General features: G+C 36.4%; 1 protein-coding gene across 2 annotated transcripts in view; it reads right to left on the bottom strand.

Moving 5' to 3' along the window:
* Positions 1-787: 787 nt before the first annotated feature.
* NBEAL1 (neurobeachin like 1) overlaps positions 788-27,973 on the bottom strand; it is a 208,991-nt gene continuing 181,805 nt past the window's right edge. For both annotated transcript variants that reach the window (XM_057301476.2, XM_034954834.3), the window contains 9 exons: positions 27,174-27,263; positions 25,103-25,212; positions 22,837-23,009; positions 21,771-21,865; positions 17,247-17,363; positions 16,678-16,839; positions 14,885-15,033; positions 12,348-12,483; positions 788-8,750 (listed from right to left, as the gene is read on the bottom strand). In XM_057301476.2, the coding sequence (XP_057157459.1) occupies positions 8,649-8,750; positions 12,348-12,483; positions 14,885-15,033; positions 16,678-16,839; positions 17,247-17,363; positions 21,771-21,865; positions 22,837-23,009; positions 25,103-25,212; positions 27,174-27,263 (1,134 nt within the window). In that variant the 3' untranslated portion in view covers positions 788-8,648. The remainder of the gene's footprint in view (positions 8,751-12,347; positions 12,484-14,884; positions 15,034-16,677; positions 16,840-17,246; positions 17,364-21,770; positions 21,866-22,836; positions 23,010-25,102; positions 25,213-27,173; positions 27,264-27,973) is intronic.

Raw genomic sequence — 27,973 nt, 5'->3', positions numbered from 1 at the left:
TTTATTTTTAGAGACAGAGTCTTGTTCTGTTGCCCAGACTGGAGTACAGTGGTGTGATCATTGTTCACTGCAGCCTCAAACTCCTGGCCTCAAGTGATCCTCCTGCCTTGGCCTCCCAAAGTGCTAGGATTAGAGGCGTGAGCCACCACGACTGGCCCTAAAGATTATAATTATGAAAGAATGTAGGTTTAAAAAATTCAACCTAATATATTATTTGGTTAACTACAAACAGAGATTTATGGCATATAATCATTTGCTAAGGGAAAAACTAAAACAATGTTTGTTTTGAGACAGGGTATTTCTCTGTTACCCAGGTTGGAGTGCAGTGGTGTGATCTTGGCTCAGTGTAGCCTCCACCTGCTGGGCTCAAGCTAGAACTACAGGTGCATGCCACAATGCCTGGCTAATTTTTAAATTTTTTTAGAGACAGGGTCTCTTTATATTGCCCAGACTGGTCTTGAACTCCTGGGCTCAAGCTATTCTCCAGCCTTGGTCTCCCAAAGTGCTATGATTACAGGCATGAGCCACTGTGCCTAGCCTGTAACAATGTTTTTGAGGTAGCTCTAAAGTGAAAGGCAGAATATCTGTTGTTACATATGACAAAAAATAGTCAATTGACATGTATCTTGTGCACATAGGACTACAGAAGAAATTCTGCTCATATGAGAAAGAAACATTGATCAATTTTCTAATTAACAAATACTGTATTCAATCTCTTGTCTACCCAAATAACTTAGCCAAGGATAAGTTCTAATCAGACTCTATGAACTCAGAATTACAAATCAACTGAAGAAAGTAACATCACTTTTTTTTATTTGATTCAAACCCATTTTCATATACAAAGCTAATTTATTATGTACAAAATAAATGGACATTCTTAAAAAGTATTAGAATACAAATTTCCAAGGGCCTAAAATAAGTGCAAAATTTTCAATTATCTTTAATCATGCTATACAGAAACAAATCAAGTATTAGCTCATATACACACAATGAATTTTTAAAAAATAGCACTTAATGTAATAAAACAAAACATACATCTTATATATTTAATTTTAAAAGGATGAGGAAGGAAAGAATGTATTGCACCATACTAACAGTAACTTAACTACAATGAGAATAATCAAAATTATTTATACATCTTTATTAAAAATTGCTCAACTTTAAAATGTTTTTGGGGGGCATACAAATATCCACTGAGTCACAGTTTGCACAGTCAATAATTAGATATAAATAAGGCATAATATTTTCTTTTTCATGGTCAATTCCAGTAGAATAAGTGAGAAGGAACATTTTAAGATAAATACACAACTTCCTGAATTCCTTCAATATTTAAGTAGCAGCACAATTTCCAAGTACTTTTAAAAAACAAGTCATTCTGAATTTTTAGTTATTACGCTCTGAATTGACTATGTGCATATACATGCATTCAAGTCACTGTCACTCTCTATAACACTGAAATGCTATTGGAGTCCCAGAAAAACTGACAAAAGAGATGAATTAAATATGTTTCATATTTTTATGCCTCAGTAGATTCATTTTTATAGCAATGAATCTGAGAGAAATGGCTATCTAGCCAGATACGATTACTTTTTGCTATATTTTTTGCTCCAAGTCTATAAAAGCAAACAATTGGAGGAATGAAAGCCATACCTGTTAAGAGTTTCTAAATGGAACCAACCAGCCACATAGTTTTCTAAGAAGTTTTCTTATATAAAGTTACTTATAAAATAAGCAGTTTGCCACAAAAAAAGTTTGGTGATGTTCATCAATCACAGTCTTTGAGAGCAGCAAAAAGCAGAATAGGAAAAAAACAGTTTAAAATATAAAAGGTCTTTAATAGTAAGATCTACTATAACATGCCATAGTTTTGGAAGAAAAATAGACATTATTATCATTAAATTGCTAAAAAGTCATCTAAGAAAATCAAAATTCCAAAATTCCAAAAGAATTATTCTTTCCAAAGGAAAAAATAAAGTTATCCTCTTTAATCCCTACATACAAAACAGACGCTGACAGTTTTTCAATTAAGTCTGACTACTGATATCCTACCAGAACCACTTCTTAAAGTGTTTAGTGATTAATATAACTTTCACATTCTGAAGAGTAAAACAATTACGTCGTATACAGACAAGTATCTTTTTCCTTCAAAATAAAGAGAAGCATTTATGAATTTGTAGGTTCATCCCATTAAATTGTAAAACATGTTGCTTAGTGTCAGAATATGTTACCAAAAGAAGACAACCCAAAATAGCATTTTAATGTTGACTAGTACACTGATTACCACAGAATTGCTAGTTTTAATACATCTTAAGTTGAAATATTACCAAAATAAAAATTTTAAAGGTCCAATTGGAATAGGACTTCCTTTAAAAAGTAGTTGAATTGATAAATTTTTAAAAATCCCACCTAAATCCTAATTTTTCTTCATCTTACATTACAATGCTACATTGTAACAGCATTACAAGCCGCTAATCACTCTGTACACTGAAAAATAATTATAAATTAATTTAAATAATGAGACAGCCATTACATAAGTGGAAACACAGACACACATATACCCCTCCACTAACAGTCAAGTTTGAAAAATGAATGGGTAATTTTTTAAATGACAAAATTGTGTTATTACTATTATTGTTATATTTGCAAAATATGTTTCCAAGGAAACATGAAAACCGTACCATGAAAAACAAATATTGAATTAGTAGCTTTCTATTTGTTCTTTTCCTTCTGAATTTTCAGTTCATAAGATTATGGGCATTAAGACAAAGGTAAATATTGTTGAATGTGCCCTTTAACTTATCACTAAAGCCACTGGCTTTACAGGTCCAAATCCTGCAATGTGTTTAGAAATCACTCACGTGTGACAAAGGTCAATGAGATAATCACCAAACGAAGGAGATGTGTCTGATGAATTACTATAATCAAATAAGTATCTGATAATACAGCCACTATTAAATGAGATTTTTATACAGAAGAAAATCACGTAACTCCTATACTCTAGGATGGCCTTACATTTCTTAACACAGAAAACTGAATTATTTCCTATTTGGAATTAAACATCTTAAATGTTAATGCGTTCTTCTCTGTTATACCTATAAAAAATTAAAGATTATTTCCATACAGAGGCTGTACCTGCAAAAGTCATTGGAAGTAGTAGATAATTTACCCAATGCTTTTTAATTAGGAAAATTCTATTGATTACAAGCTTCAAGGCTCTAAGAGATCTACTTTTATGTTTTAACTTTAGCATGTTAGTCATGTTTTTTTCTTCTTTAAAATGTTGCCTAATTCAAGTTTGCAAAACGTTCACTGAAAGTCACCAGGAACTAATATTAGCAAACAGATGTACTTTTCTGGAGGCAAATATTAGTTATAATTTTCAAATGTGAACAGTCTAAAGAGAGTTCATGATAAAAATAATTCAACTGAAAGGAGATTTTGTTATTTTTGTGGCAGGCAAAATAAAGATAATAAAGCCATTCTAAGCAAATTTTAGACAAAATGTCCCTCAGGATAATGATTAAGCCTATTTTCAAATAAGTCTGAATACTGGATCTGGTATATAAAGATAAATGGACAAATTTCTATACAGAAAAATTTTTAGGATATAACATAATAGTCCTCAGACATAATTTTTTAATACCAAGAATATCAAGCAAAGAGATTCATGAAGTCCAAAGCAGTGCCTACATATCTGTATATTTATAAACTCCACAGAGAAGTCTGATCTGCAATATCCATTAAGAACCACTGGCCTAGAAACTGCTAGATTTAAATTTAAAAAAATGTATTTTTGGAGACAGGGTCTAACTCTGCCACCTAGGCTGAAGTGCAGTGGTGCAATCACAGCTTACTGCAGCCTTGATCTCTAGGCTCAAGCAAACCCCTTGCCTCAGCCTCCCGAGCAGCTAGGACTACAGGCGCTTGCCAGCACACAAGGCTAATTTTTTAATGTCCTGTAGAGGTGGAGCCCACTATGCTGCCCAGGCTGGTCTTGAGCTCCTAGGCTCAAGTGATCCTCCTGCCTCAGCCTCCTAAAGTGCTGAGATTATAGGCGTGAGCCACCAAGCTTGGCCTAGATTTAAACTAAAGAAGGCAGGCTGTGGTCCACATTTTAAATCATATTAAAATGATGACTGATAACACTATATTGTTGCTTAAGGTCATCAAGAAAAATACCACATGACTCTGATAAATACAGGAAAACTCTATAGAACAATGCTCTGGATGGAGTCAAGTTTAAAACAAATAATATGTTGAGCATATACAATATACGAATTCAGCAAAAAGAATATTGAGAATGGATTTTGTTAAAGAGTGATGAAAATGTTTAAGATTGCTCACTTATTGGGGAGAAACAGTTTCAGCTGATGAGAGGAACAATGCATAGGATAAGCCATGAGTATGGCTGATGATGCAAACAAACAAACAAAAAGGAAACAAACAAACATGTTTCATTTCTTATATCCCAGTCAAAAACTGTATCCTAAAGATAGGTTCAAGAACCTGTTTCCAGAAGACAGGTTTAAATATACATATTTGAAAAGACCAATCTTCACACACATAACCCCAACAGACACCCATATTACATATATTATTTAATAATATAATATTTATATTTAATATAGTCCTAGGACTTGCATCTTTTCAGTGGAAAGGTGGTAAAGATAATGCTACTCATTTTATAAATATATAAAAGGAGCTAACTTCCTTAAGTTCAATTACAAGATTTCCTCAGTGGTCTCTTTAGTAGTAACAATATAAAATATACATAAAGGCAAAGGTCATATCTCTATCATCATTAAATAAAAATCTGGTATCCAAGTTAACAGTTTCCCCTGACCACTCCTTTTCACACAAAATATAAAATGTCTTAGTTGAAATGACAGTTGAAAATGACATTTCAACTGTCAAATCTGAATTCTAATTCTGAGAGCCCACTTATTCTTTTCAGAAGCATAAACTTGATTTTCAATACAAGTACTCTGAAGGATAATTTTAATATGCCCTAAATAGAGAAAAAAAAGAAACCTCATTGGTGTTCCTTGCCAATGACAGAATGAACACTTGGTATTTTTTCTTCTACAAAAGGATGCACTGCACTGTGACCTAAAAAAAGTTAACAGATTTTAATTTTGTTATTAACTTAATAACAGATGTGAGCTTCACAGGCTAAAAAGAAAGACTAAACCAACTTGTCAAACTTCATTTTTATATACTTTCCTGATTTTTATGCCCTGATCTATTTTTCCTTCTCTCTTACAATTTTATCTGAGTAATGCCAGAATACTGATTGCAAACAGTTGTAAAAAAATTTTATAAAGGTTCTTTATTCTCTAAGCGTGCACAGCTATTACATGTTTTAGTACTTGATCTCATTTTCCAAAAGTAAAATAATTATCTTGGTATAAATCTCTTCCTATCACCAGGATGCTGAGATTTTTATTTTTGTCATCACCAGTATCAAGAAACAAAAGCATACAAAAAGTTTTGCAAAGATAACAGACTTTTTTTTTTTTTGAGATGGTGTCTTGCCCTGTTCCCCAGGCTGGAGTGCAGTGGTGCGATTTTGGCTCACTGCAACCTCTGTCTCCTGGGTTCAAGCGATTCTCCTGCCTCAGCCTCCTGAGTAGCTGGGACTACAGGCACCTGCCACCATGCCCAGCAAATTTTTGTATTTTTAGTAGAGACAGGGTTTTCACCATGTTGGCCAGGCTGGTCTCGAACTCCTGACCTTGTGATCCGCCCACCTCGGCCTCCCAAAGTGCTGGGATTATAGGCGTGAGCCACCACAATTGGCCAGATAACAGACTTTGTAAGAGCCAACTTGAGATACTATATTCACCAACTGAAATGTCCACCTGTTATTTCATTCCAATGATACTGTTCATTTCTCCCATTATATAATATATAACTAATTTCTATGGGTAACATCTAAATATACCAGAATCCTCAAAAGTACTTCTTTCCAATTATTTTATCTAGTGATTTTTAATTCAGTAGGCTATACTCTTTAAATGAGTAATATATTATTCGCTAATAGTTGTTTGCTTCTTTTAATAGATAAAATTTAAGTTCCATTCTCTAGACTGTTGCTAGTATTCTCAAAGATTTTTCTCTAAATTCCATATTTTTTTTTCTTTTCTTTGAGACAAAGTCTCACTCTGTTGCCCAAGCTGGAGTGCAGTAGCATGATCTCGGGTCACTGCAACCTCCACCTCCCGGGTTTAAGTGATTCTCCTGCGCTGCTCAGCCTCTCAAGTAGCTGGGACTACAGGCATGTGCCACCATGCCTGGCTAATTTTTGTATTTTTAGTAGAGAAAGGGTTTCACTGTGTTGGCCAGGCTGGTCTTGAACTCCTGACCTTGTGATTCGCCTGCCTCAGCCTCCCAAAGTGCTGGGATTACAGGCATGAGCCACCACACCCGGCCCACATTTTTGGTTTTTACTTTTTGGAAAAAGCAATATAAGAAATAATTCCACTACCTTGTACATCTAGTATTAGTCCAGGTAGGATATCTATTTTATTGTGAACAAAACTTATTTGTACTATAAAGTAAAAACTGCTTATTTCTTCCATCTAAAAAGCAGCATAGTAAAACATCATAAACTTAGGCATTTTTTCTAATTATCTAAGTTTTAGAAAACTTATAAGCATCCAAAATAATTTTCAAATCCAGTATTAAGTAACCTTAAAAATAAAGAAGGCATTTTTACATCAAAATCTCTGGATAAGTAACAAAATAAAACTTAGTAGGTTTTGATTTAGAAAAAGTTTCTAAAAAAATCAGTATTTTAAAAACTAAAAATCAATCATGTTAGTTCTGCCGACTTGAAATCTCCTAAAAAACTGTAAGATAAAAAAAAAGATAGCCACGGTGGCACCACGGGTGAAGCACTGGATTGAAACCTCCCATCACCCCAAAAAAGAATAAAATAAATGAATAGATGCCAGTCTCAGTTATGCATCATAATTATTGCTACTAAACTTATTTTGAGACTTTTTTCAATACAAATTCCTGAAGTCTTAAGAAAAGACACCTTGACATTTAAATATGTTCTATTTTACAATTGTTGTACCAGTTTATTTCAGAGTTATTTACCTAAAACATAGCTATTTTTTCCTTAATAAAACAGGATTTTTACTTATTGGAAAGAAAATTCTTCTATAGCTTTTTATTAGCCCTGACTCACATCAAATCAAATCTATTCAAAAGTTTCCCTAAACAGAATCCTTTATTTCTTAAAATTTTTTTACTCACTCAAAAGATTATAAAGAAAAGGGCACTGGATACTGTGGTCAACAGGAAAGCGAAATTGCAAAAGAAAAATTTCTCTAAGATTCAACTGAGAAGACAATTGGATTTAAGGACATCTATGATTTGTGGAACAAAAAAGAATACTATTACTGGTCACAGATCCCTTTAAAGAAAGCCATGTAACCATTCCTTCCTGAAAATGCATTTAACATACAAAATCTCTGCACAATTTCAGAGGGATTCACAAGTTCTCCCAAACACATGAAATCTCAGATTAATAACACTGGTAGTTGTAAAAGCTCTCTGACCTAACTCAAAAGATAATCTTACAAAAAATCTAAGTTTAACAATGTCTTTGAATTCCAAATTAAATAAATCAGACTTTTACTTTAAGATCTTAATAATCAACCACAACATTTAATACTATATAATAAAATTAGCTATAATCCTAAAACATGAAATAGAAATTTTTAAATTACTATATATAAATGATTATTTTAAGTTATACATATCTTTTCAATTCATTCATCAATCACACAGATATCCTAAGTAAAAATTCAACATATTTGGGTATTACTAACTCTTAATTATTAGAGTAAAACAGTATTTGCTTAGTGAAGAAAGAGTCAAGAAATTCTGAACTTTGCAAATGCAAATTGTGCTGCAAATGCTACTTAAAAGGCCCAACTGTCAAAATCACAATTAGCACTTTTGCTTAATTATATTATTAAGGAAATACATCTGTAAAATGTATCTCTAGTTCCACTTTTTTCTACTCAATTTTTATTATTTAAGGACAGTAATAGATTTCAGTAACTTCTCATTAGAAACACGCTAAGTAGTAATAGAATTAGCTAATGTACCAGTTTCAATATTCTTATTTTATTCTTACCATGCAAACCTGTAACTTTCACTGAGTTTTGAAAATCCAAGTGTGCAACAGATACCTTTAAAATATTATCCCCAATCAGGAGTTCCATAAATAAATTGATATATTTTCATTACAGTGGTCAGTAAATAGGAAAATGATTACTTAAGAATGTATTTAAAGCCATCTCTCTCAACTGTCCCATTATCTGTACTCTTTTATTAGAAAAATCTTAAATTTTATCATTTGGAATAATAAGAAAATTGAACCTAATGTTCTCATTAAAAATGGATACAATGACCTTTAGGAATGGGCCACAAAATCAAATCAAATGTATTTTCTCAAATACATCTTAGTATAGACCAAGAATTAGTTTATATACCACAGCAAATTGTGGTTATCTGTAAATGATTTTCAGGGATAAAAGCCTTGCAACATTGCAGAGAGTTGAGAGATGTGGTTAAAGTGACAAAGCAATAAATCAGGTTTCAGTAATCATAACAGAAAATGGAAATAACAATCACTTGGAATCTTGAGTATTATATTCAGTTTCTCCAGCTGAAATCTGGCTGAGCCGCTTGCTCGATCCCCAAAATTTTCGAGAAAGCTGACCTGAACGCATCTGTGTAAAGTAATCCAAAGAAATGAAGAATAAGTATTAAGAAAAAATAAAAAAAAGATATGTAAGACACTGATTTTGCAGAGTGAAAAGAAACAAATTGTTAGCAGAATTATTAACACTTTAAAGGTTATCAATAATAGAGAAAGACGGCCAGTTGTGGTGACTCATGCCTGTAATCCCAGCACTTTGGTAGGCCGAGGCAGGTAGATCACTTGAGGCCAGGAGTTTGAGACCAGCCTGGCCAAAATGGCAAACTTCTGTCTCTACTGAAGATACAAAAATTAGCCCAACATGGTGGCGCACGCCTGTAATCCCAGCCACTTGGGAGGCTGAGGCATGAGAATTGCTTGAACCTGAGAGGCAGAGGTTGCAGTAAGCCAAGATCGTGCCACTATACTCCAGCCTGGGCATCATAGTGAAACTCTCTCTCTCTCATACACACACATATACACACATAATAATAACAATAATAATAATGAAAGACTTTTACACTTATTTTGTCTTTGAGAAAGCTCTAATGTCAGTGTGTACATTTAAACAATTAATGGCCTAGTTATGTCAAAGTTACCAGATTCCTTTATTTTATAAATTATCAAAAATATGTATTACTTCATCAAAATAAGCTTCTCAAAACTATTCTTTTTTAAAATTTTTAATTAATTTTTTATTTGTTTGTAGAGATGAGATCTCACTATATTGCCCAGGCTGGTGAAGTCCTGGGCTCAGGCAATCCTCCCACCTCAGCCTCCCAAAGTGCTGGGATTACAGGTGTGAGCCAACACACCTGGCTCAAAATTATTCTTAATTTTGCTAACAAGACATACAGGTTTGGAGATTTTCTTTTCTAGAATTTGCAGTACTGTTAATGCCAATCATAAGGATAAGAAGAAAGTAAAATAAAGTTTTGATGAAAAGAAAGTAATTTTAAAATATTTTAAGACTTTCAAAAATAATATTTAACAACAGAATGATAAAAAGTAATGTAGAAAACAAGGAGAGCATAAGCCCCTTGAAGGCAGGAATTGCATTTTGTTCACCATTAAATTTGCATCACCTACCATCCTTCCCAGTGTATAATAAATATTAACCAAATAGTAATTAAATCAGTGAATGAATAAATGTCTTTTAAAAGTGTTTATACATCCAGGTGGGGCAAAAATCCCCTATGGTTTGTTGCAATTACTTTCTCAAGTGCAACCTACTTTTTAATGGTGATTCCACCTTTTTTTTTTTTTTTTGAGACAGGGTTTCACTCTGTTGCCCACACTGTAGTGCAGTGGTGCAACCTCAGCTCACTGCAACCTCTGCCTCCTGGGCTCAGGCAATCCTCCCACCTTAGCCTCCTAAGTAGCTGAGACTACAGGAACATACCATCATGCTTAGCTAATTTTTGTATTTTTAGTAGAGACAGGGTTTCGACATGTTGCCCAGGCTGGTCTCAAACTCCTGGCCTCAAGTACTCCACCCACCTCAGCCTCCCAAAGTGCTGAGATTACAGGAGTGAGTCACCATGCCCAGCTTGCCACCTTTTTTAATGGTCACTTTTCTTTTTTTTTTTTTGAGATGGAGTCTCGCTCTGTTGCCAGGCTGGAAGTGCAGTAGCACGATCTCGGTTCACTGCAACCTGCGCCTCCTGGGTTCAAGCGATTCTCCTGCCTCAGCCTCCCAAGTAGCTGGGACTACAGGCATGCGCCACCACACCCAGCTAATTTGTTGTTGTTGTTGTTGTTGTTGTTGTTTTTTGAGATGGAGTCTTGGTCTGTCACCAGACTGGAGTGCAGTGGCACAATCTCGGCTCACTGCAACCTCCACCTTCCTGGTTCAAGCAATTCTCCTGCCTCAGCCTCCACCTCCAGAGTAGCTGGGACTACAGGCACGTGCCACCAGGCCCAGCTAATTTTTTTTTGTATTTTTAGTAGAGACGAGGTTTCACCATGTTGGCCAGGACGGTCTTGATCTCTTGACCTCATGATCTGCCCACCTCAGCCTCCCAAAGTGCTGGGACTACAGGTGTGAGCCACTGCACCTGGCCCACACCCGGCTAATTTTTGTATTTTTAGTAGAGACGGGGTTTCACCATGTTGGCTGAGATGGTCTGGATGTCTTGACCTCGTGATCCGCCCGCCTTGGCCTTCCAAAGTGCTGGGATTACAGGTGTGAGCCACCGCACCCGGCCTAATGGTTGCTTTTCCAGGGTATATTTATTGGAGTGATAAAAGATAAGCCTCATACAAAGTACTAGTGGCTTTGGCATGCTTGTTTTGCCAAATACATTTGCAGATGTATTTTCCGAAGCACTACTACCTTACCATCTGATTTTTACATATGATTTTCACTCTAATAGAATAATATATAAACTGGTACATGATTAAAAAATACATATTAATCAAGATTTTGATGTTTTAGATAAAAATAGATCTTGAAATAGAAATATCTTTTTGTAACTAAATATGGATCTAGTTCATATTCTAAACTGTAGTACAGAGTCTTGCTCTGTCACCCAGGCTGGAGCGCAGCAGCACGATATCCGCTCACTGCAACCTCCAATTCCCAGGTTCAAGTGATTCTTTTGCCTCAGCCTCCCGAGTAGCTGGGATTACTGGCATATGCCACCACACCCGGCTAATTTTTGTATTTTTAGTAGAGATGGGGTTTCACCACGTTGGCCAGGCTGGTCTCGAACTCCTGACCTCAAGTGATCCGCTCGTCTCGGTCCCCCAAAGTGCAGGGATTACAGGCGTGAGCCACCATGCCCAGCCATAATAACATTAATTTAATGACACTTTTTTTTGGTAAAATAATATGCTGAAAAAAAGCATAAGGACTAAAGAAATTTCAAATATTTATAAAACAGGTTTTTACGATCTTTAACAGGTTATTATAGCCACTGACTGTGTGACGGTAATTTCTTCCCTTGAAATAACCCCGACAGATCCCATATTGTTAGATTTCTCAGAAAATACCAACAGTGACTTAAAAAAATTTATAATGCTTAATTTAACTATGTAATAACACAAATTATTTGGAAGAATCAGTAAGTTACTGGAGTATAACTACAAAGTTTTCCTAAGAGTGAGAGTTAGATTTATGATATCTGAATATTCAATAATTGATAAATCATTAGCAAGTAAATTTAACTATAGGAAACTCGCTGAGAATAAGCACACTAAATGGGGATATTTGTAGTTACAAATAAAAAATGATGCTTTTACAAAAGAACAACTGACAAATAGTTATGATGAGTATTTGTTAAAACTAAAGTAGTTTTATTGTTTGAGCCTATATTTTATTCTTTTGCAAAGGCTCTTATGTATTGAAAATCTAAGTTGTGGTCTTGAATCTAGATTTGGAAGAAATGAACTTTCTTATTCCTATAGAGTGGTAGATAGAATTGCCAAAGGTGGGCTTTCAATAATAACATAAACATGATTCTTGAATAATAGCTTTATCTTGTTTTTATTTACTGCCTTTTGAAAAATCAAATTTGGCTTTTAATTTGTTTATCCCTAATGGTGACTTCTCAATCAGTTGGAATGAAGGAGAACCAAAGTAATCCCCAACAGCATGAGAAATGAAATTACTGATGCTAGGTTTTACCTCAGCAGGCTTGCCAACACCCACTACAATCAATTTGCCATCTTCTAAACCTACAAGAATATGGCTGTATTCTTTGGTGACACAAACACAATGGATAGGCAGTCGCATGGCTAATGGGTTGATGCTGAGATTCAAGCTAGAAAAGAAATAAAAAATACAGACATAATTACACAGATTTATAATGAATTCACAGAATTTTATATCTGGAAAATAAATTAATGCTCATCTAGTTCTGCATTCTAATTTTACAGATGTGGGAACTTGTGTCCAGAAAGTCTAAGTGACTCACACAAGGGCCTGTATTTACAGCATTAGTTAAGATACTTGATAAATAGATTTTTTTCTCTATTTTTGACATCTATTTTTCTTCTAACCATATATAATCAAATAAAGCAACCATGAAGCTAAAATATAAGAATTTTGACTTCCTAGAGAATCTTACTCTTTTTTCAATTTTCCAACCCATTCTATTACTTCAGTTTTTACATCTTATTATTACATTCATCATTTATCTAAGGTAAATAGTCTTTACGTTCCCTTTAGAGAGATTAGAGGGAAGGTGAGAGACAAAGTAAGGAACACAACAGTTAGACAGGATTCTATATGGATACTAACTAGATTTTTATCCTTAGTGTTCTTCCTAAAACAGATAGAAATAAAGTTCCTATACTAGTCACCATTCTCTGAGCCTCTGACTCTCAGTGGGCATTTGTTCTAGTCTTGCTCTGATCTTATCCCTGAAATGCAGCACAGTACACACCATGTTCATTGCTGTTCCTACGTCTTTGTGCTTTATTTCCTCACATATTGCCTACCTCCATCTCCAAAAGAAGGCCCTCCCTGTCTTTTCATGTCCATTTAATTCCTACTAATCCTTCATCAAGACTCCTCTGACTACTCAGATCCGTGCTAATCCTTAATGTCTTTAAAACTCATCTTGCACATGTAACTGGGATCATATAATTTAGCTCTTAAACTGTTCACAACAGTACACAAATATTGATATTTCCCCAACTAGTCTTTTTTTTTTTTTTTTGAGATGGAGTCTCGCTCTGTCACCCAGGCTGGAGTGCAGTGGTGCGATCTCAGTCACTGCAACCTCTGCCTCCTGAGTTCAAGTGATTCTCCTGCCTCAGGCTCCTGAGTATCTGGGGACTACAGGTGCCCGCCACCACACCCGGCTAATTTTTGTACTTTTAGTAGAGATGGGGTTTCACTATGTTGGCCAGGCTGGTCTTGAACTCCTGACCTCAAATGATCCAGCTACCTCAGCCTCCCAAAGTGCTGGGATTACAGGTGTGAGCCACCACACCCAGCTTCCAACTAGTCTTAAACCCCTTAAAAACCATTATTATGAGTAAGCATCACAGTATTGAGCACGTAGGCCCTCTCATTACATGCTTTTTGCCTTGTTGATTCATAAGTGAGTGGTGGGTAAGAAGCCCAGAAATCTCGGGCCAGGTGCAGTGGCTCATGCCTGTAATCTCAGCACTTTGGGAAGGCTGAGGTGGGTGGATCACTTGAGGTCAGGAATTTGAGACCAGCCTGGACAACATGGTGGAACCTCGTCTCTACTAAAAATACAAAAATTAGCTGGGCACGATGCACGCACCTATATTCCCAGCTAACGTGGAGGCTGAGGCAGGAGAATCGCTTGAACCTGGAGGCAGAGGCTGCAGTGAGCCAATATCATGCCACTGCACTCCAGCCTGGGTGACAGAGCAAGACTAGGTCTCAAAAAAGAAAACAAAACAAAAACACGTATCCACTACTCCAGTATCTCTCTCCTTCACTAGATTAAATGACAACAGATCCCCATAACAATTTTATACACACACATGCTTAAATATGTTAAATATACTCTACTTTATTTTACCACAGTTAAGAAAAACTTTACAAAAATTCAAACCATCATTTGGACAAATTTCCAAATCCATAATACAGACTTGGTACTATGAACATTTTTTTCTAGCTCTACATATTTAAAACATTTCTTTTGAGACAGGGTCTTGCTGTGTTGTCCAGGCTAGAGTGCAGTGGTATGATCATAGCTTACTGTAGCCTTGACCTGGGCTCAAGCAATCCTCCCACCTCAGCCTCCCAAGTAGCTGGGAACACAGGAACATGCTACCATGCTCAGCTAATTTTTAAAGTTTTTATTTTTAGTAGAGATGAGGTCTTGCTATGTGCCCAGGTTGGTCTTAAACTCCTGGGCTCAAGCATTCCTCCCTCTTTGACCTCCCAAAGTGCTGGGATTACAGGCAGGAGCCACTATGTCCAGCCTAAAAAATTTTTTAATTGCGGTAAAATATATATAATGTAAAATTTTCTACATATTAAAAAATGTATATATATATATATCCTTTATGAATCTAGGAATACTTTAGCTCCTCCAATTTTTTATACTTGCTAAAAGAGAAACTTTTATAATCAATGATAAACCAAAAGATTAAAAATCTTAGATTCCTGATTTTCACTCTAGACTAGAAGTACTGCCCCTTTTCTTAAGTGATACTTCATTAGTTTTTATTACTTACCTGTGGAGATCTCTTACAGACAGGAATCCTTGTATGCTGCCTGTGACAATGTGTTCTCCGATTATACATATATCTGATACTTGTTCCTTCAGGATTTGAGACCCTAGATACTTGCCATTTATAGAAAACAGATGTAATGCATTCTTATCCTGAAAAGAATTAAGGAAAATTCAACAATTTCAAATAAAAACTGAGTTTTTATATTACTAGTTAAAACTCTGACTATAACAGAATAATTATTTGGCTTAACATTTTAGGATAAAAATATGGCTATATTTAAAGACCAAGTGTGTAGACAATATTATTAAAGTGATTTCAAATCAGATTGCCAAGTAAATATTAAACGAGAAATCTCACTCTCTCCAAAGAAGAATTAAAATCTCATTCAGCCCTCCCCAAAACTCTACATTCTTAAAACAAAAGAAAAAAATTCTTTTTCTTTTGAGATGGAGCCTCGTTCTGTCACCCAGGCTGGAGTGCAGTGGCACAATCTTGGCTCACTGCAAGCTCTGCCTCCCAGGTTCACACCATTCTCCTGCCTCAGCCTCCCAAGTAGCTGGGACTACAGGTGCCCAACACCACGCCCAGCTAATCTTTTTTTGCATTTTTAGTAGAGACGGGGTTTCACTGTGTTAGTTAGGATGGTCTCGATCTCCTGACCTTGTGATCCGCCCACCTCGGCCTCCCAAAGTGCTGGCATTACAGGCGTGAGCCACTGCGCCCGGACTTTTTTTTTTTTTGAGGCCATGTCTCGCTCTATTGTCCAGGCTGGAGTGCAGTGGCATAATCTTGGCTCACTGCAATGTCTGCCTCCTGGGTTCAAGCAATTCTCCTGTCTCAGCCTCCCTAGTAGCTGGGACTACAGGCATGCACCACCATGCCTGGCTAATTTTTGTATTTTTAGTAGAGATGGGGTTTCACCATGTTGGCCAGGCTGGTCTGGAACTCCTGACCTCAGGTGATCCACCCACCTCAGCCTCCCAAAGTGCTGGGATTACAGGCGTGAGCCACCACTCGCGGCCCCCCAAAACTCTTAATATTGAAAAAGCTTAGGCTGGGCATGGTGGCTCATGTCTGTAATCCCAGTGCTTTGGGAGTCCAAAGCAGGAGGATCGCTTGAGCCCAGGAGTTTGAGACCAGCCTAGGCAACGTAGGGAGACCTCGTCTCTAACAAAAATTAAAAAAACTAGCCAGGTGTGGTGGCACATGCCAGTAGTCCCAGCTACTGAGGGGGCTGAGGCAGAAGTATCACATAAGCCTAGGAGTTTGAGGCCAAAGTGAGCTATAATTGTATCACTGATTGCGCCACTGCACTCCTGCTTGGACAACAGAGTGAGACTCTGTCTCAAAAAAAAAAAAAAAAATAAACACACACACACACACACACACACACACATATATTAATTAAATAAATAAATAGTGATGTCACTGACAGGAAACAAACATAAAATTGAGGGCTTGTTTATTTATACCCTGCCTTATGCAAAAGGAATTTCAGTTGGCTATCATTTCCAGTTTCCACTTAAGCTTAAAAAATCCTACATAATCAGAAATTATTTTGAAATCATATATTACACAAGTCAATAGAAATCTCAATAATAAAATACTAATGTGAGGCTACGATTGTGGTAGAAGTCCATCTAATGTTAAGAAACGAACAACTGAATGATGAAAGAAAAACATCATCTTTAAAATATGGTGTTCTTTCCTTCTTCAATAAACCTCATCTATAATGTGGGGAGGGAAAGATATGCTATTGGGAGTCTACCCCTATTGCATGAAAGGTCATATACCTTGAGGGTGGTCTTTTCTTCAGTGCTGGAGTAGACAACAATATGTCCTTCCCAAGATATAGCCAAATTAGGAATGGTCAGGAACAGAGAACTCTCACAAGGTGGTCGTAAAGTCCTCATGTACTGACCTTTCTGAATGGTATGTATAATCACCGTTCCATCCTACACACAGGATATATCAGAAAATGAAAAAGACAAAGGAAAAGAACAGCAAAAAAGAATAAAAGTAGAGTGGGCCAGATAAAGAAATGTGGGAAAGGAACCAAGAAAATGATTATTCCATCAAGGATACATGCACTTTAGGAAAAATTCCAACTTCGAAATTTCAAATAGTATTTTATTTCCTAGAATGTCCTCTTCCCTTAAATAATAAAACGAATAAAATCCCAAAATGGCATTCAGTGTTTTCTTTATTTTGCAAAGTCTATTCTACTTTTGCAAAGTCCTATACAAATATGGTATAACATTTCTATACTCTTATCAATTCCTCTGAAAACCTTTTTAGTTATAAGTGTTGGTAATAAATTTGTAGACAAAATAAATAGTATTTCTTAAAGGTGAAATCTTACCCTTGATCCTGACACTGCCACGTCTAGCTCAGTGCTGATGCCGACAGTCAGTACCTCATTGGTGTGTCCATAAAGAATCTGAAAAGGTTTAGATGCTAAGCCCACAGGAACACCTCCCTAATAATACAAGAGAAAAGCAAAGGTAAAGGTGGTTTCTTGTTTCCTGTTTTTCACAAGGTTTATATTGCATTTAAACCTTCTAATCACAAACTAACATTGCAACTAATTACAACCACTGAGTCTATTCATAATAGTACTCATTCTTACATTTCTACTTGGATTTCTGAATTATTCTCCATCTCAAAAACTTAACTAAGCTCAAAACCTTAACATAAATTTTTGCAATGTTGACAGTCTTGGATTAATTTTTCCAAGTATGTTATTTCCCCTTTTAATCTACAGATTTATTATTCCTTAACTTCAAATAAACTTTTTGTGTTATATTTCTGAATAACTTTATTTTTTTGAGACAGGGTCTCTCATTCTGTTGCCCAGGCTGGAGTGTGGTGGCATGAACACGGCTCACTGTAGCCTCGACCTCCTGGACTCAAGTAATCCTCCCACCTTAAGCCTCCCTGAGTAGCTGGGACCACAGGCATGTACCACCATGCCTGGCTAATTTTTAAAATTTTTTGTAGAGATGAGGGTCTTGCCATGTTGCCCAGGCTGGTCTTGAACTCTGGGACTCAAGTAATCCTTCCGCCTCAGCCTTCCAAAGTGCTGGGATTATAGGTATTGGCCACCATGTCCGGCTGAATAATTTTTCCATTTATTGGGATCGCTGCTTCAGGGACATCAATTATCTTTATGCTGACTGTCTTTGATTTTTATAGCTATCATTCTTTCTCTAACTGCTTTAAAGTTACCTTTTTATTGGCATTCACTTTGATTACATCTTTTTTTCCAGGCCACTAATTTGATTTGCAGCCACATCAAATCTCTTTCTTGTAGTTTCTGCTTCAGGTTTATTTGTGTTTGTAATGGTATTTTTAAATATGTCTTGGCTGCAGCCCTTTGAAAAAACATTTGTGGTACACAGTAGGTATATATATTTATGGAGTATGTAATGGTACTGGTTTTAATCTCAACTTGATTCTTCTGCAACCTTCATTTTCTTCTTATAATGCTATTTTATCATTTCATGTTTGATCTTCCATTTTATTGAACTGCCATTCTTATGTTTTCCTAATAACACAATTGTATTGCAAAAAATTGCTCTCTGAGTCATCTTCCAGAAGACTCTTTCTTCATGTCTTTAGCGTGCTTTGTCTTTAGCATACACATAGTTGTATGTTATTTGTTTTATTTGAATAGTTGCTATTTGTATTTGTGATTATCCTAGACAACTCTGCCCACACCTTCCACCTGTTCCATGTGGTGTGCATTGATTCCCCTTGACACTCTGCTACCTGTGACAAATTTGTCTTTCCCTGTGAGTATCAGTCTGAGTGCGTAGTGCACTATATTTAACTTTTAAAACTCAGGTAATTCCTATATTATGGAAGCAATTCCAAGTCAAGAGAAAGAGGAGCCCTTCCTAAATTTATTTGGTAAAGATTGCATATCCCCATACTAAACACGATAAAGACAGAACAAAAAGATCTATCTTACTTAAGAGTAGAGAAATCATTAAAGTACTAGCTAATAAGATACATCAGTAAAGTGTAATAACAATATACCATAAACTATGTGGGTTTATTATAAAAATTCAAGGATGGTTCAAACCTAGGAAAGTTCTCAACGTAATACATTACATCAAGAAAAAGAGAAAAATTATAAATAAGATAAACTGGGAAAAACAGCTGTAAAGAACATTATTGGAAATACAAAATTAGAACATGGACTGTGGATTAGCTAATGGTATTGTATAAATGTTAAGCATTCTGATTTTGGTAACTTCACTGGGTTTATGTACAAGATTGTCTTTGTTCTCAGAAAATACACACTGACCTATTTAGGGGTAAAGGAACATGATATCTCAAACTTTTAAATGGTTAAAAAAAAAGATGCTGTAAGAGGGAGATACTAAAAGAGACTGCTAAGACACATGATACAAAATATACTATTTTTGCAAATTTTTTACAAGTTTGAAATTTCATTAAAACTATAAAGTTACCAAAAGAAAAAAATAATAGAAGTAAGCTAAATACTTAAATGTGAAAAACACAACTAGTGAAACCTAACAGCAAACACTATACTAAATGGTAACACTGGGAAGGCATTTTCATCAAAATTAGATATAAGGCGGGGATGCTCACTATAATTTTGCTTACCTTATTGTATTAGCTAATAATATAAGAAAATGAAATAATTAGTATATTAGAAAAGACAAAGCAAATTACTTTTATTTTCAGATCACATGATTGTATTATCTACCTTATTTTCAGAAAATCCAAGAAATACTAATAACCATGAGAGTTGATAAGAGGATTTGGCAAAGTAATTCGATATAATTGTACAGAAATCAGTCAAATCACTGTATAGCTTTTCTTTATATTAACAATAATCAGACACAAAAATGATTTTTAAAACCCCACTAAAAATAGTAATAAAAAACATAATTTGAAGTAAGTATCACAAGGTATCAGATCTAAATGAAAAAGAAAGAAATTTTATCAAAGGATATAAAAAGGACCTGAAACAAACATGAAAAGACACTTCCTATTTCTGTAAATAAATAACTATAAAAATATGCCAAATTATTGGGAGGCCGAGGTGGGCAGAACGCTTGAGCCTAGGAGTTCGAGACCAGCCTGGGTAACATGGCAGAGACAAGCATTTTCTCTCTACTAAAAACACAAAAACTAGCCAGGCGTGGTGGTGCATGCCTGGAGTCCCAGCTACTTGGGAGGTTGAGAAGCGAGGATTGCTTGAGCCTGGGAGGTCAAGGCTGCAGTGAGCCATGATTGTGCCACTGCCACTGCACTCCAGCATGGACGAAAGACTGAGACCCTGCCTCAAAAAAAAAAAAAAAAACCAAAAAACCCCCAAACCAAATTAACATATAAATTAAATACAATTTCAGTAAGACTAAAATGGAGTTGTTGTTTTTTTTTTTTAAATGGGTATGGGGCCGGGTGCGGTGGCTCACACCTGTAATCCCAGCACTTTGGGAGGCCAAGGCAGGCAGATCACGAGGTCAAGAGTTCGAGACCGTCCTGGAGAAGATGGTGAAACCCCGTCTCTACTAAAAATACAAAAATTAGTTGGGCATGGTGGCACGCGCTTGTAGTCCCAGCTACTCAGGAAACTGAGGCAGGAGAATCGCTTGAACCCAGGAGGTGGAGGTTGCAGTGAGCCAAGCTTGCGCCACTGCACTCTAGCTGGGCTCAGGACAGAGCAAGACTCCATCTCAAAAAAACAAAAAATAACAAAAAATAACAAAAAACAAAAGAGGGTATGGCTAAAACATAAGTTCATATGTAAGAATAAATACCTATATAAGACTATCTGAGAACATTACACTTTAAGTGTAATGCTTCCTATTCAGAAGTAAACAAAGCCTTATCCAATGTAGATAAATAAATTACCAAGAAATTAAAGATTGTAATATAAGAAAACAAAAAAAATTAGAAGAAAACAATTTTTTTTTTGAGACAGGATCTTGCTCAGTCACCCGGGCTGGAGTGCAGTGGCAGGATCTCAGCTCACTGCAGCCTCTGCTTCCCTGGCTCAAGCAATCCTTCCACCTCAGCCTCCCACGTATTATAGCCAGGACCACAAGCATGTCCCACGCTCAGCTGGGTTTTTTAAATGGAAGAAAATTTCTAGATACTTTTTATAAATTTGGAGTGGGAGAAAGCCTGTTAAGACAATGCAGAAAACACAGAAGCTGACCGGGCACAGTGGCTCCTACCTATAATCCCAGCACTTTGGGAGGCCAAGGCAGGTGGATCACTGAAGGTCAGGAGTTCAAGACCAGCCTGGCCAACATGGCGAAACCCCATTTCTGCTAAAAATACAAAAAATACAATAAAAAAAAATAGCCAGGCATGGTGGCATGTGCCTGTAATCCCAGTTACATGGGAGGCTGAGGCAGGAGAATCGCTTGAACCCGGGAGGCGGAGGTTGCAGTGAGCCGAGATCATGCCATCTCAAAAAAAAAAAAAAAGAAAAGAAAAGAAAAGAAAACAGAAGCTATTCAATAAAAATGATACTTCCTGGACCAATATTATTATGAGAATGCAATCAGGTTGATGAAAACTATAAATCTATCGTTTCTAGTAGTCCCACAAGAAAGAAAGTAGAAATGTTACTATGCTAAAAGACAATAAAATAATTCCCGTTTTCCTAGGAAAGGTAAGAAGGAAGAATCTTTGGAAAGCAATAGGGAATAAGGTAATGAATCAGACAGTAAACCTAGGAAAAAATGTGGTGATTTGAACAGGACAAAATGTGGGTAAAAAGAATACAAAGGAGCTCAGTCACTGCCAGAAAACAATTCGATGTCCTAGTAGAACATTTTGCTAGTATTCTCAGGGTGAATCTCTGACCTAATTCAAGAACATTTAAATGTGTGACTACCTGTTGTGTTATTTGCCATATCATACATGTAGTATCTCTGGAACCAGAAATCAAATGTATTCCACAGTAATCTGTAGCTAAGCAAGTCACAATATCTGTAAAAAAAGGAATTAAATAAAATGAGATGCCTCGTTTTGCTAAAATAGAACTTTAAGAGCAATTTTTGTTAATGTTCAAACTATTCCTAAATCAGTTATGCCAACAGGGAGGAATGTAGACATGGTACTGGAAAAGCATTGGGGAAGAGAGACACAGGAAAGCAGCAATGTCAAAATCACCTCGGAGAGCTTTCTTTGAAATCCCCCTTCTCTGAGCATGAGAAGTCGACATGCAGTGTGGGGAATGACTACCCCAATCTTGGGAGGAGGTTAGATAGTTTGAGATAGATCCCCAGTTAATTTTCATATGCTACTTTGCTTTCTCATCCCCATTCACCTTCTACTCCCATTGGGAATTGTAATCCTATAGAATGTATGTCCTTAGAAAAACTGCACATACTATACTATAAATTCACAATACAAATACATTTTTCCTAAACTGCAGACGTAAGTGTTATCTTAGGATTGACTGGTACAGAATTAGCAGCAGACTCCATTTTCCTTCCCTAACAGGTTTATTAGAAAAAAACCTACTCAATGTTTTATTCTTATATTGAAGACTAATACACTAAGAAGTAGCAAGTTAAAACTACATTCAACAATTTCATCACTCTCATGTTTAACTGTTAACAAAGTAATAGAGCAGTTGATGTCTTATCTAATGACAGCAGATTTTATTACCATTTTGTCTTAAAATTCTTACTTTTATCATTCATTAAAAAAAAACAACTTAGTCTAACATTTTCCAGATACTATGAAGATGTATTTAATTTATGTGGTGCTTTATTATACCCAAAATACATGAGACACTCCTATAGAAAGTATATATTTATAATCCTACACAATAAAAAAGTTCACTCAGCTTCAAAGGTAAAATTTAATGCTCTTTACAAAGAGCATGTACTACTTTTATACTTAAGAAAAAAAGAAAATTTTTGAGCATTTTTGGAAAAAAAGCTAATGCTTACCCATATGCCGGATGATGTGTGAGATAATTTTGCCTTTTGTAAGTGACATCACTTGAATGCTATTATCCCAGTATCCAGCGCTGAAGAGCAACTTTGCATCATGTGATACTACAAATAGCTTAGAAGTGATCTCTAGCCCAGGAGCAAAAGAACCATTTATACTGCGCTGAGTTCTGTAAACACAATTAAATATCAGACTTTTCCTTACAAGATCACGTATACTGATGTGAACTATTCTTTTTAAACCTCTCTAAAAAAGAAATAAAAAATTAGTCCCAAATGTCCTATTTGAAATGTCTATTAATAAACGATAGACTTTCAGAAAACATGTTATCTCACTGTAATATTTTTCATAAATTAAGAATATACATAACAATCTCAAGTGGTAAGCAAAAAAAGGTGAAATCAGTGAAGGTGTGAAGAAAGCTTAAATCTTGGATTTCAAAGACAATTTAATAAAATTGGCAATTTTGTAAATGACAGCCTTAAAGTTTAAAGACAAGACAGGATATGCCAGGACCAGGAATATCAGAAATAAACTTAAACCAGGGATGTCCTACACAAGGTGATGCATAGGAGATAAATCAGGCAGATAAGTGTGTATCTAACAACACTTATGATGACTGTTCTCCATTTGAACCAAAGCAAGCATGCTGGTTTTATCAGCTTCCAAGTGCAATACCTGTGAGCTTAGCCAATCCAGATTCTGCAGAAAGACAAGTGATTGCAACTCAGTGTGTATATAGAAAATGAGGGCTAATTCTCATACTCTAGCTATAAAACTTTATTGTTCAATATTAATTTGCTGAGAATATGCTTCTTGCAAAACATAACAGTACTATGTGGGATAAGAAAGGAAAAAAAACATTTTCCTTAATCTCATGAAGTTGTATTCTAGTTGAGGAAGACAAAGATACAGTGATAACAATTATATCATTTTAAATAGTTTTCAAATATATGGTGTAATTTGATCCTCAACATGGAGTGTGATTTTTGAATTTTATTTTAATTTTAGTTTTTTTGAGGTGGAGTCTTGCTCTGTCGTCCAGGCTGAAGTGCAGTGGTGCAATCTCGGCTCACTGCAACCTCTGTCTCCTGGGTTCAAGCGATTCTCCTGCCTCAGACCCCCGAGTAGCTTGGATTACAGGTTCCCACTACCATGGCTGGCTAATTTTTGTATTTTTATTTTTATTTTTATTTTTTGAGTTGGAGTCTTGCTCTGTTGCCCAGGCTGGAGTGCAGTGGCGTGATCTCGGCTCACTGCAAGCTCTGCCTCCCAGGTTCACGCCATTCTCCTGCCTCAGCCTCCCTAGTAGCTGGGACTACAGGTGCCCGCCACCATGCCTGGCTAATTTTTTTGTATTTTTAGTAGAGATGGGGTTTCACTGTGTTAGCCAAGATGGTCTTGATCTCCTGACCTCGTGATCTGCCCGCCTCTGCCTCCCAAAGTGCTGGGATTACAGGTGTGAGCCACCACGCCCGGCCAATTTTTGTATTTTTAGTAGAGATGGGGTTTTGCCATGTTGGCCAGGCTGGTCTTGAACTCCTGACCTCAGGTGGTCCGCCTGCCTCAGCTTCCCAAGTTTTGGGATTACAGGCGTGAGCCATTGTGCCCAGCCATGAATGTGATTTAACTAGAAAAAAATATAAGCAAACAAACAGGACAATTCAGTGTAAGGGAAACACCACTTTAAGTGAGAACATAACTTTTGGAGATTAAAATACATAGGTCTTATTTTTACATAATAAAGTAGAATAAAATTACAAGGAAGTCTATTATTCCTAATGTAATTGTATTTCTATAACTCATATTATGGAAACTAAGTTTTGTATTTAAACCAATATAAATTCAGGACATAACTTAAAAATAAGGGAAGGTTGGGGAGGGAATGGAGGGAGGAAGGAGGGAAGAAGAGATAATCTGGATCTCAAAACATTACTTTCAGGGCCAGGCGGCCTATAATCCCAGCACTTGGGGAGGCTGAGGTGGGCGGATCACTTGGGGTCAAGGGTTTGAGACCAGCCTGGCCAACATGGTGAAACTCGATTTCTACTAACAACAAAAATTAGCCAGATAATCCCTTGAGCTCAGGAGGCAGAGGTTTCAGTGAGTGGGGATTGCGCCACTGCACCGCAGAGCAAGACTCTGTCTCAAAAAAAAATAAAAAATATTTCTTTCAGAATAAATGAATCAATTAATCTAGTTTTTTTCCTGGCAATAAGGTATCTGGTATAGCTATTTTGCTTTACATATTCATTTACTTACTTTGGATTTGTCACAGTTTGATCCTTGATGAATGTAAAGTAATTAGAAATGTTTCTGTCATAAGGCAACCATCCATGGGTTCCAATAACATAATTCATGCTTATTGTTATCTGGAAAAGAACATATGAAGACTCAAATTAAATGAAATATTAAGGAAAGCAGCCCAGAATAACCAGATGCTCACATGACATTGGCATTTATCACTTAGGGAACACTGTGAGACTGTGTACTTCAAACATGAAACTCATTAAGCACATCTTAAGATAATTCAAACAGAAAAAGCTCTTTGTTTATCTTTTATTTTTGGAGCCAGGGTTTCACTCTGTTGCCCAGGCTGGAGCACAGTGACATGATCTCAGCTCATTGCAACCTTCAGGCATGCGCCACCATGCCTGGCTAATTTTTGTATTCTTTGTATTTTTTGTAGAGACATGGTTTCACCATGTTGCCCAAGCTAGTCTCCAACTCCTGGGCTTAAGTGAGCCTCCCACCTCGGCCTCCCAAAGCATTAGGATGACAGGCGTGAGTCACCACACCTGGCCTTGTTTATCTTATTGTAAGAAAACTTGTCCAATTTTTTTTTTTTTTTTTTGAGATAGAGTCTTGCTCTGTCACCCAGGCTGGAGTGCAGTGGCATGATCTCAGCTCACTACAACCTCCCAGGAGCAAGCAATCCTCTGACCTCAGCCTCTTGAGTAGCTGGGACCACAAGCATGCACCACCATGCCTGGCTAATTTTTTGTATTTTTAGTGGAGATGGGGTTTTGCCATGTTGCCCAGGCTGGTCTCGAACTCCTAAGCTCAAGAAATCCACCCACAGCCTCCCAAGTTCTGGGATTACAGGTGTGAGCCACTGCGCTCAGCCCAATTTATCTTTCTCTAGGAAGATTATTTTTTCTCATGATTTCTCAAAGTTTATTAGCACTTATCAGCTGGCAGATGGAAGAAATTCAGGGACCAGTCTTACCATAAAAATATAATATATATCATTTAGAACATAAACCAGTAGGATAATTTACAATGAATGCAATGAACTGTTAAGGTCTCCCTGTAGTGACAGTCATAGTAAGTTCTCCTCTCTTCAAAATGAAAAGCTTTTATCTTCTTGATTATAAAAGTTAACAAGCAACCCCCGACGAATGAAATTCTGGTAACTTTAAAAAACGCAGGCACTTTGTGAGGCTCAGGTGGGAGGATCACTTGAGCTCAGGAGTTTGAGACCAACCTGGGCAACATGGCAACACCTGATCTCTACAACAAATACAAAAATTAGCTGGCCATGGTGGTGTGTATCTGTAGTCCCAGCTACTCAGGAAGCCGAGGTGGAAGGGTCACCTGAGCCCAGGAGGTCAAGGCTGCAGTGAGCTGTGATTGGCTCTCCAGCCTGGGTGACAGAGTGAGACTCTGTCTCAAAAAAAAAAGAAAAGAAAAGAAAAGAAAAAAAAAAAAAAAAAATATATATATATAAGGATTGAAATTCACAAGATTGCCACTGCTCAAAAAGTACTACTACTATTTTTGTGTATCTTTTTATTTATTTATTTATTTTTATTTAGAAGGAGTCTCGCTCTTGTCACCCAGGCTGGAGTGCAGTGGCGCGATCTTGGCTCACTGCAACCTCCACCTCCTGGATTCAAGTGATTCTCCTGCCTCAGCCTCCCAAGTAGCTGGAATTACAGGCACCTGCCTCCACGCCTTTCTAATTTTTTGTATTTTTAGTAGAGACAGGGTTTCACCATGTTGCCCAAGCTGGTCTTGAACTTCTGACCTCAAGTGATCCACCTGCCTTGGCCTCCCAAAGTGCTGGGATTACGGACGTGGGCCACTGTGCCCAGCCTATTTTTATATATCTTTTCAGATTTTATTTTCTGAGCAAATGTTGCCCAGGCTAGTCTTGAACTCCTGGGCTCAAGCAATCTGCTTGTCTCAACCTCCCAAAGCGCTGGGATTACAGGCATGAACCACCATGCACAGCCAAAAAGTGGCTTTTAAAAAATATTTATTTCCTCTTTTTTTCTAAGTTGTAATGAATATAGGCATAGCAGTGTGAAAAAGGTAAAAATCAACTTACCAGTAACTCAGGGCTGCCTTGAGACATAAAAGAACGATACTGATTTTTGGGGACGGTGGCCTTTAATAGTGGAATACCATCACTAATCCCCTATAAAATAAAAGAGGTTTAGTGGCTGGTTCTGCTCATCTTTATTAGGTACAAATTACTGAAAACCGTCTCTTTAAATAAGGATGAATCCTGTGATACATCATTTTACTCTCTTGAAACATCTAATCAATTAATTTAAAATGAAGGAAAGGAATTATATACCATGTATATATGGCATACTTGAAATTTCTGAAACCCATCACCTTCTATTCAACTATTCTGCTTTTAAAAAGAGATGTAGATTTCAAAGAGCAGCAATAATTTAAAACAGCCAATGATTTAGGATCTATCCTAAGTTATACTGACATACATATAAAGTAGAAAATATGGATCATATAAGAACATGTTTCTCAAATAAGTCAAATGAGAAAATTGGTCATCATTTATAGAAATTTCCTTTTGGGTCTAACTTTTAAAAAACACTTCTAACCCATTAACTAGGGTACTTCCTGAAAGCCACAGTAGGACCAGAAAATAAAGACAGCATTCAGAAAACATCTGCCATTATCTTATAACAATGTGAAAGAGAACAATAATTTGAATTCAGTTCCCTGATGTGACAGTTGTTCACAAGTGATACCTAATATTTACTAGGTAAATGATAACATTATTGGGTATGTACTATGTATCAGGTGTTGTTCTAAGAACTTAATAGGGACTAAGTAACAAATTATAAAATTCATTATAATTTATAAAATTTTAAAAAGTTG

Source organism: Pan paniscus, chromosome 13 (assembly GCF_029289425.2).
Source record: "Pan paniscus chromosome 13, NHGRI_mPanPan1-v2.0_pri, whole genome shotgun sequence".
Lineage (NCBI taxonomy): Eukaryota > Metazoa > Chordata > Mammalia > Primates > Hominidae > Pan > Pan paniscus.
This window is presented reverse-complemented; position numbering and strand designations above follow the sequence as displayed.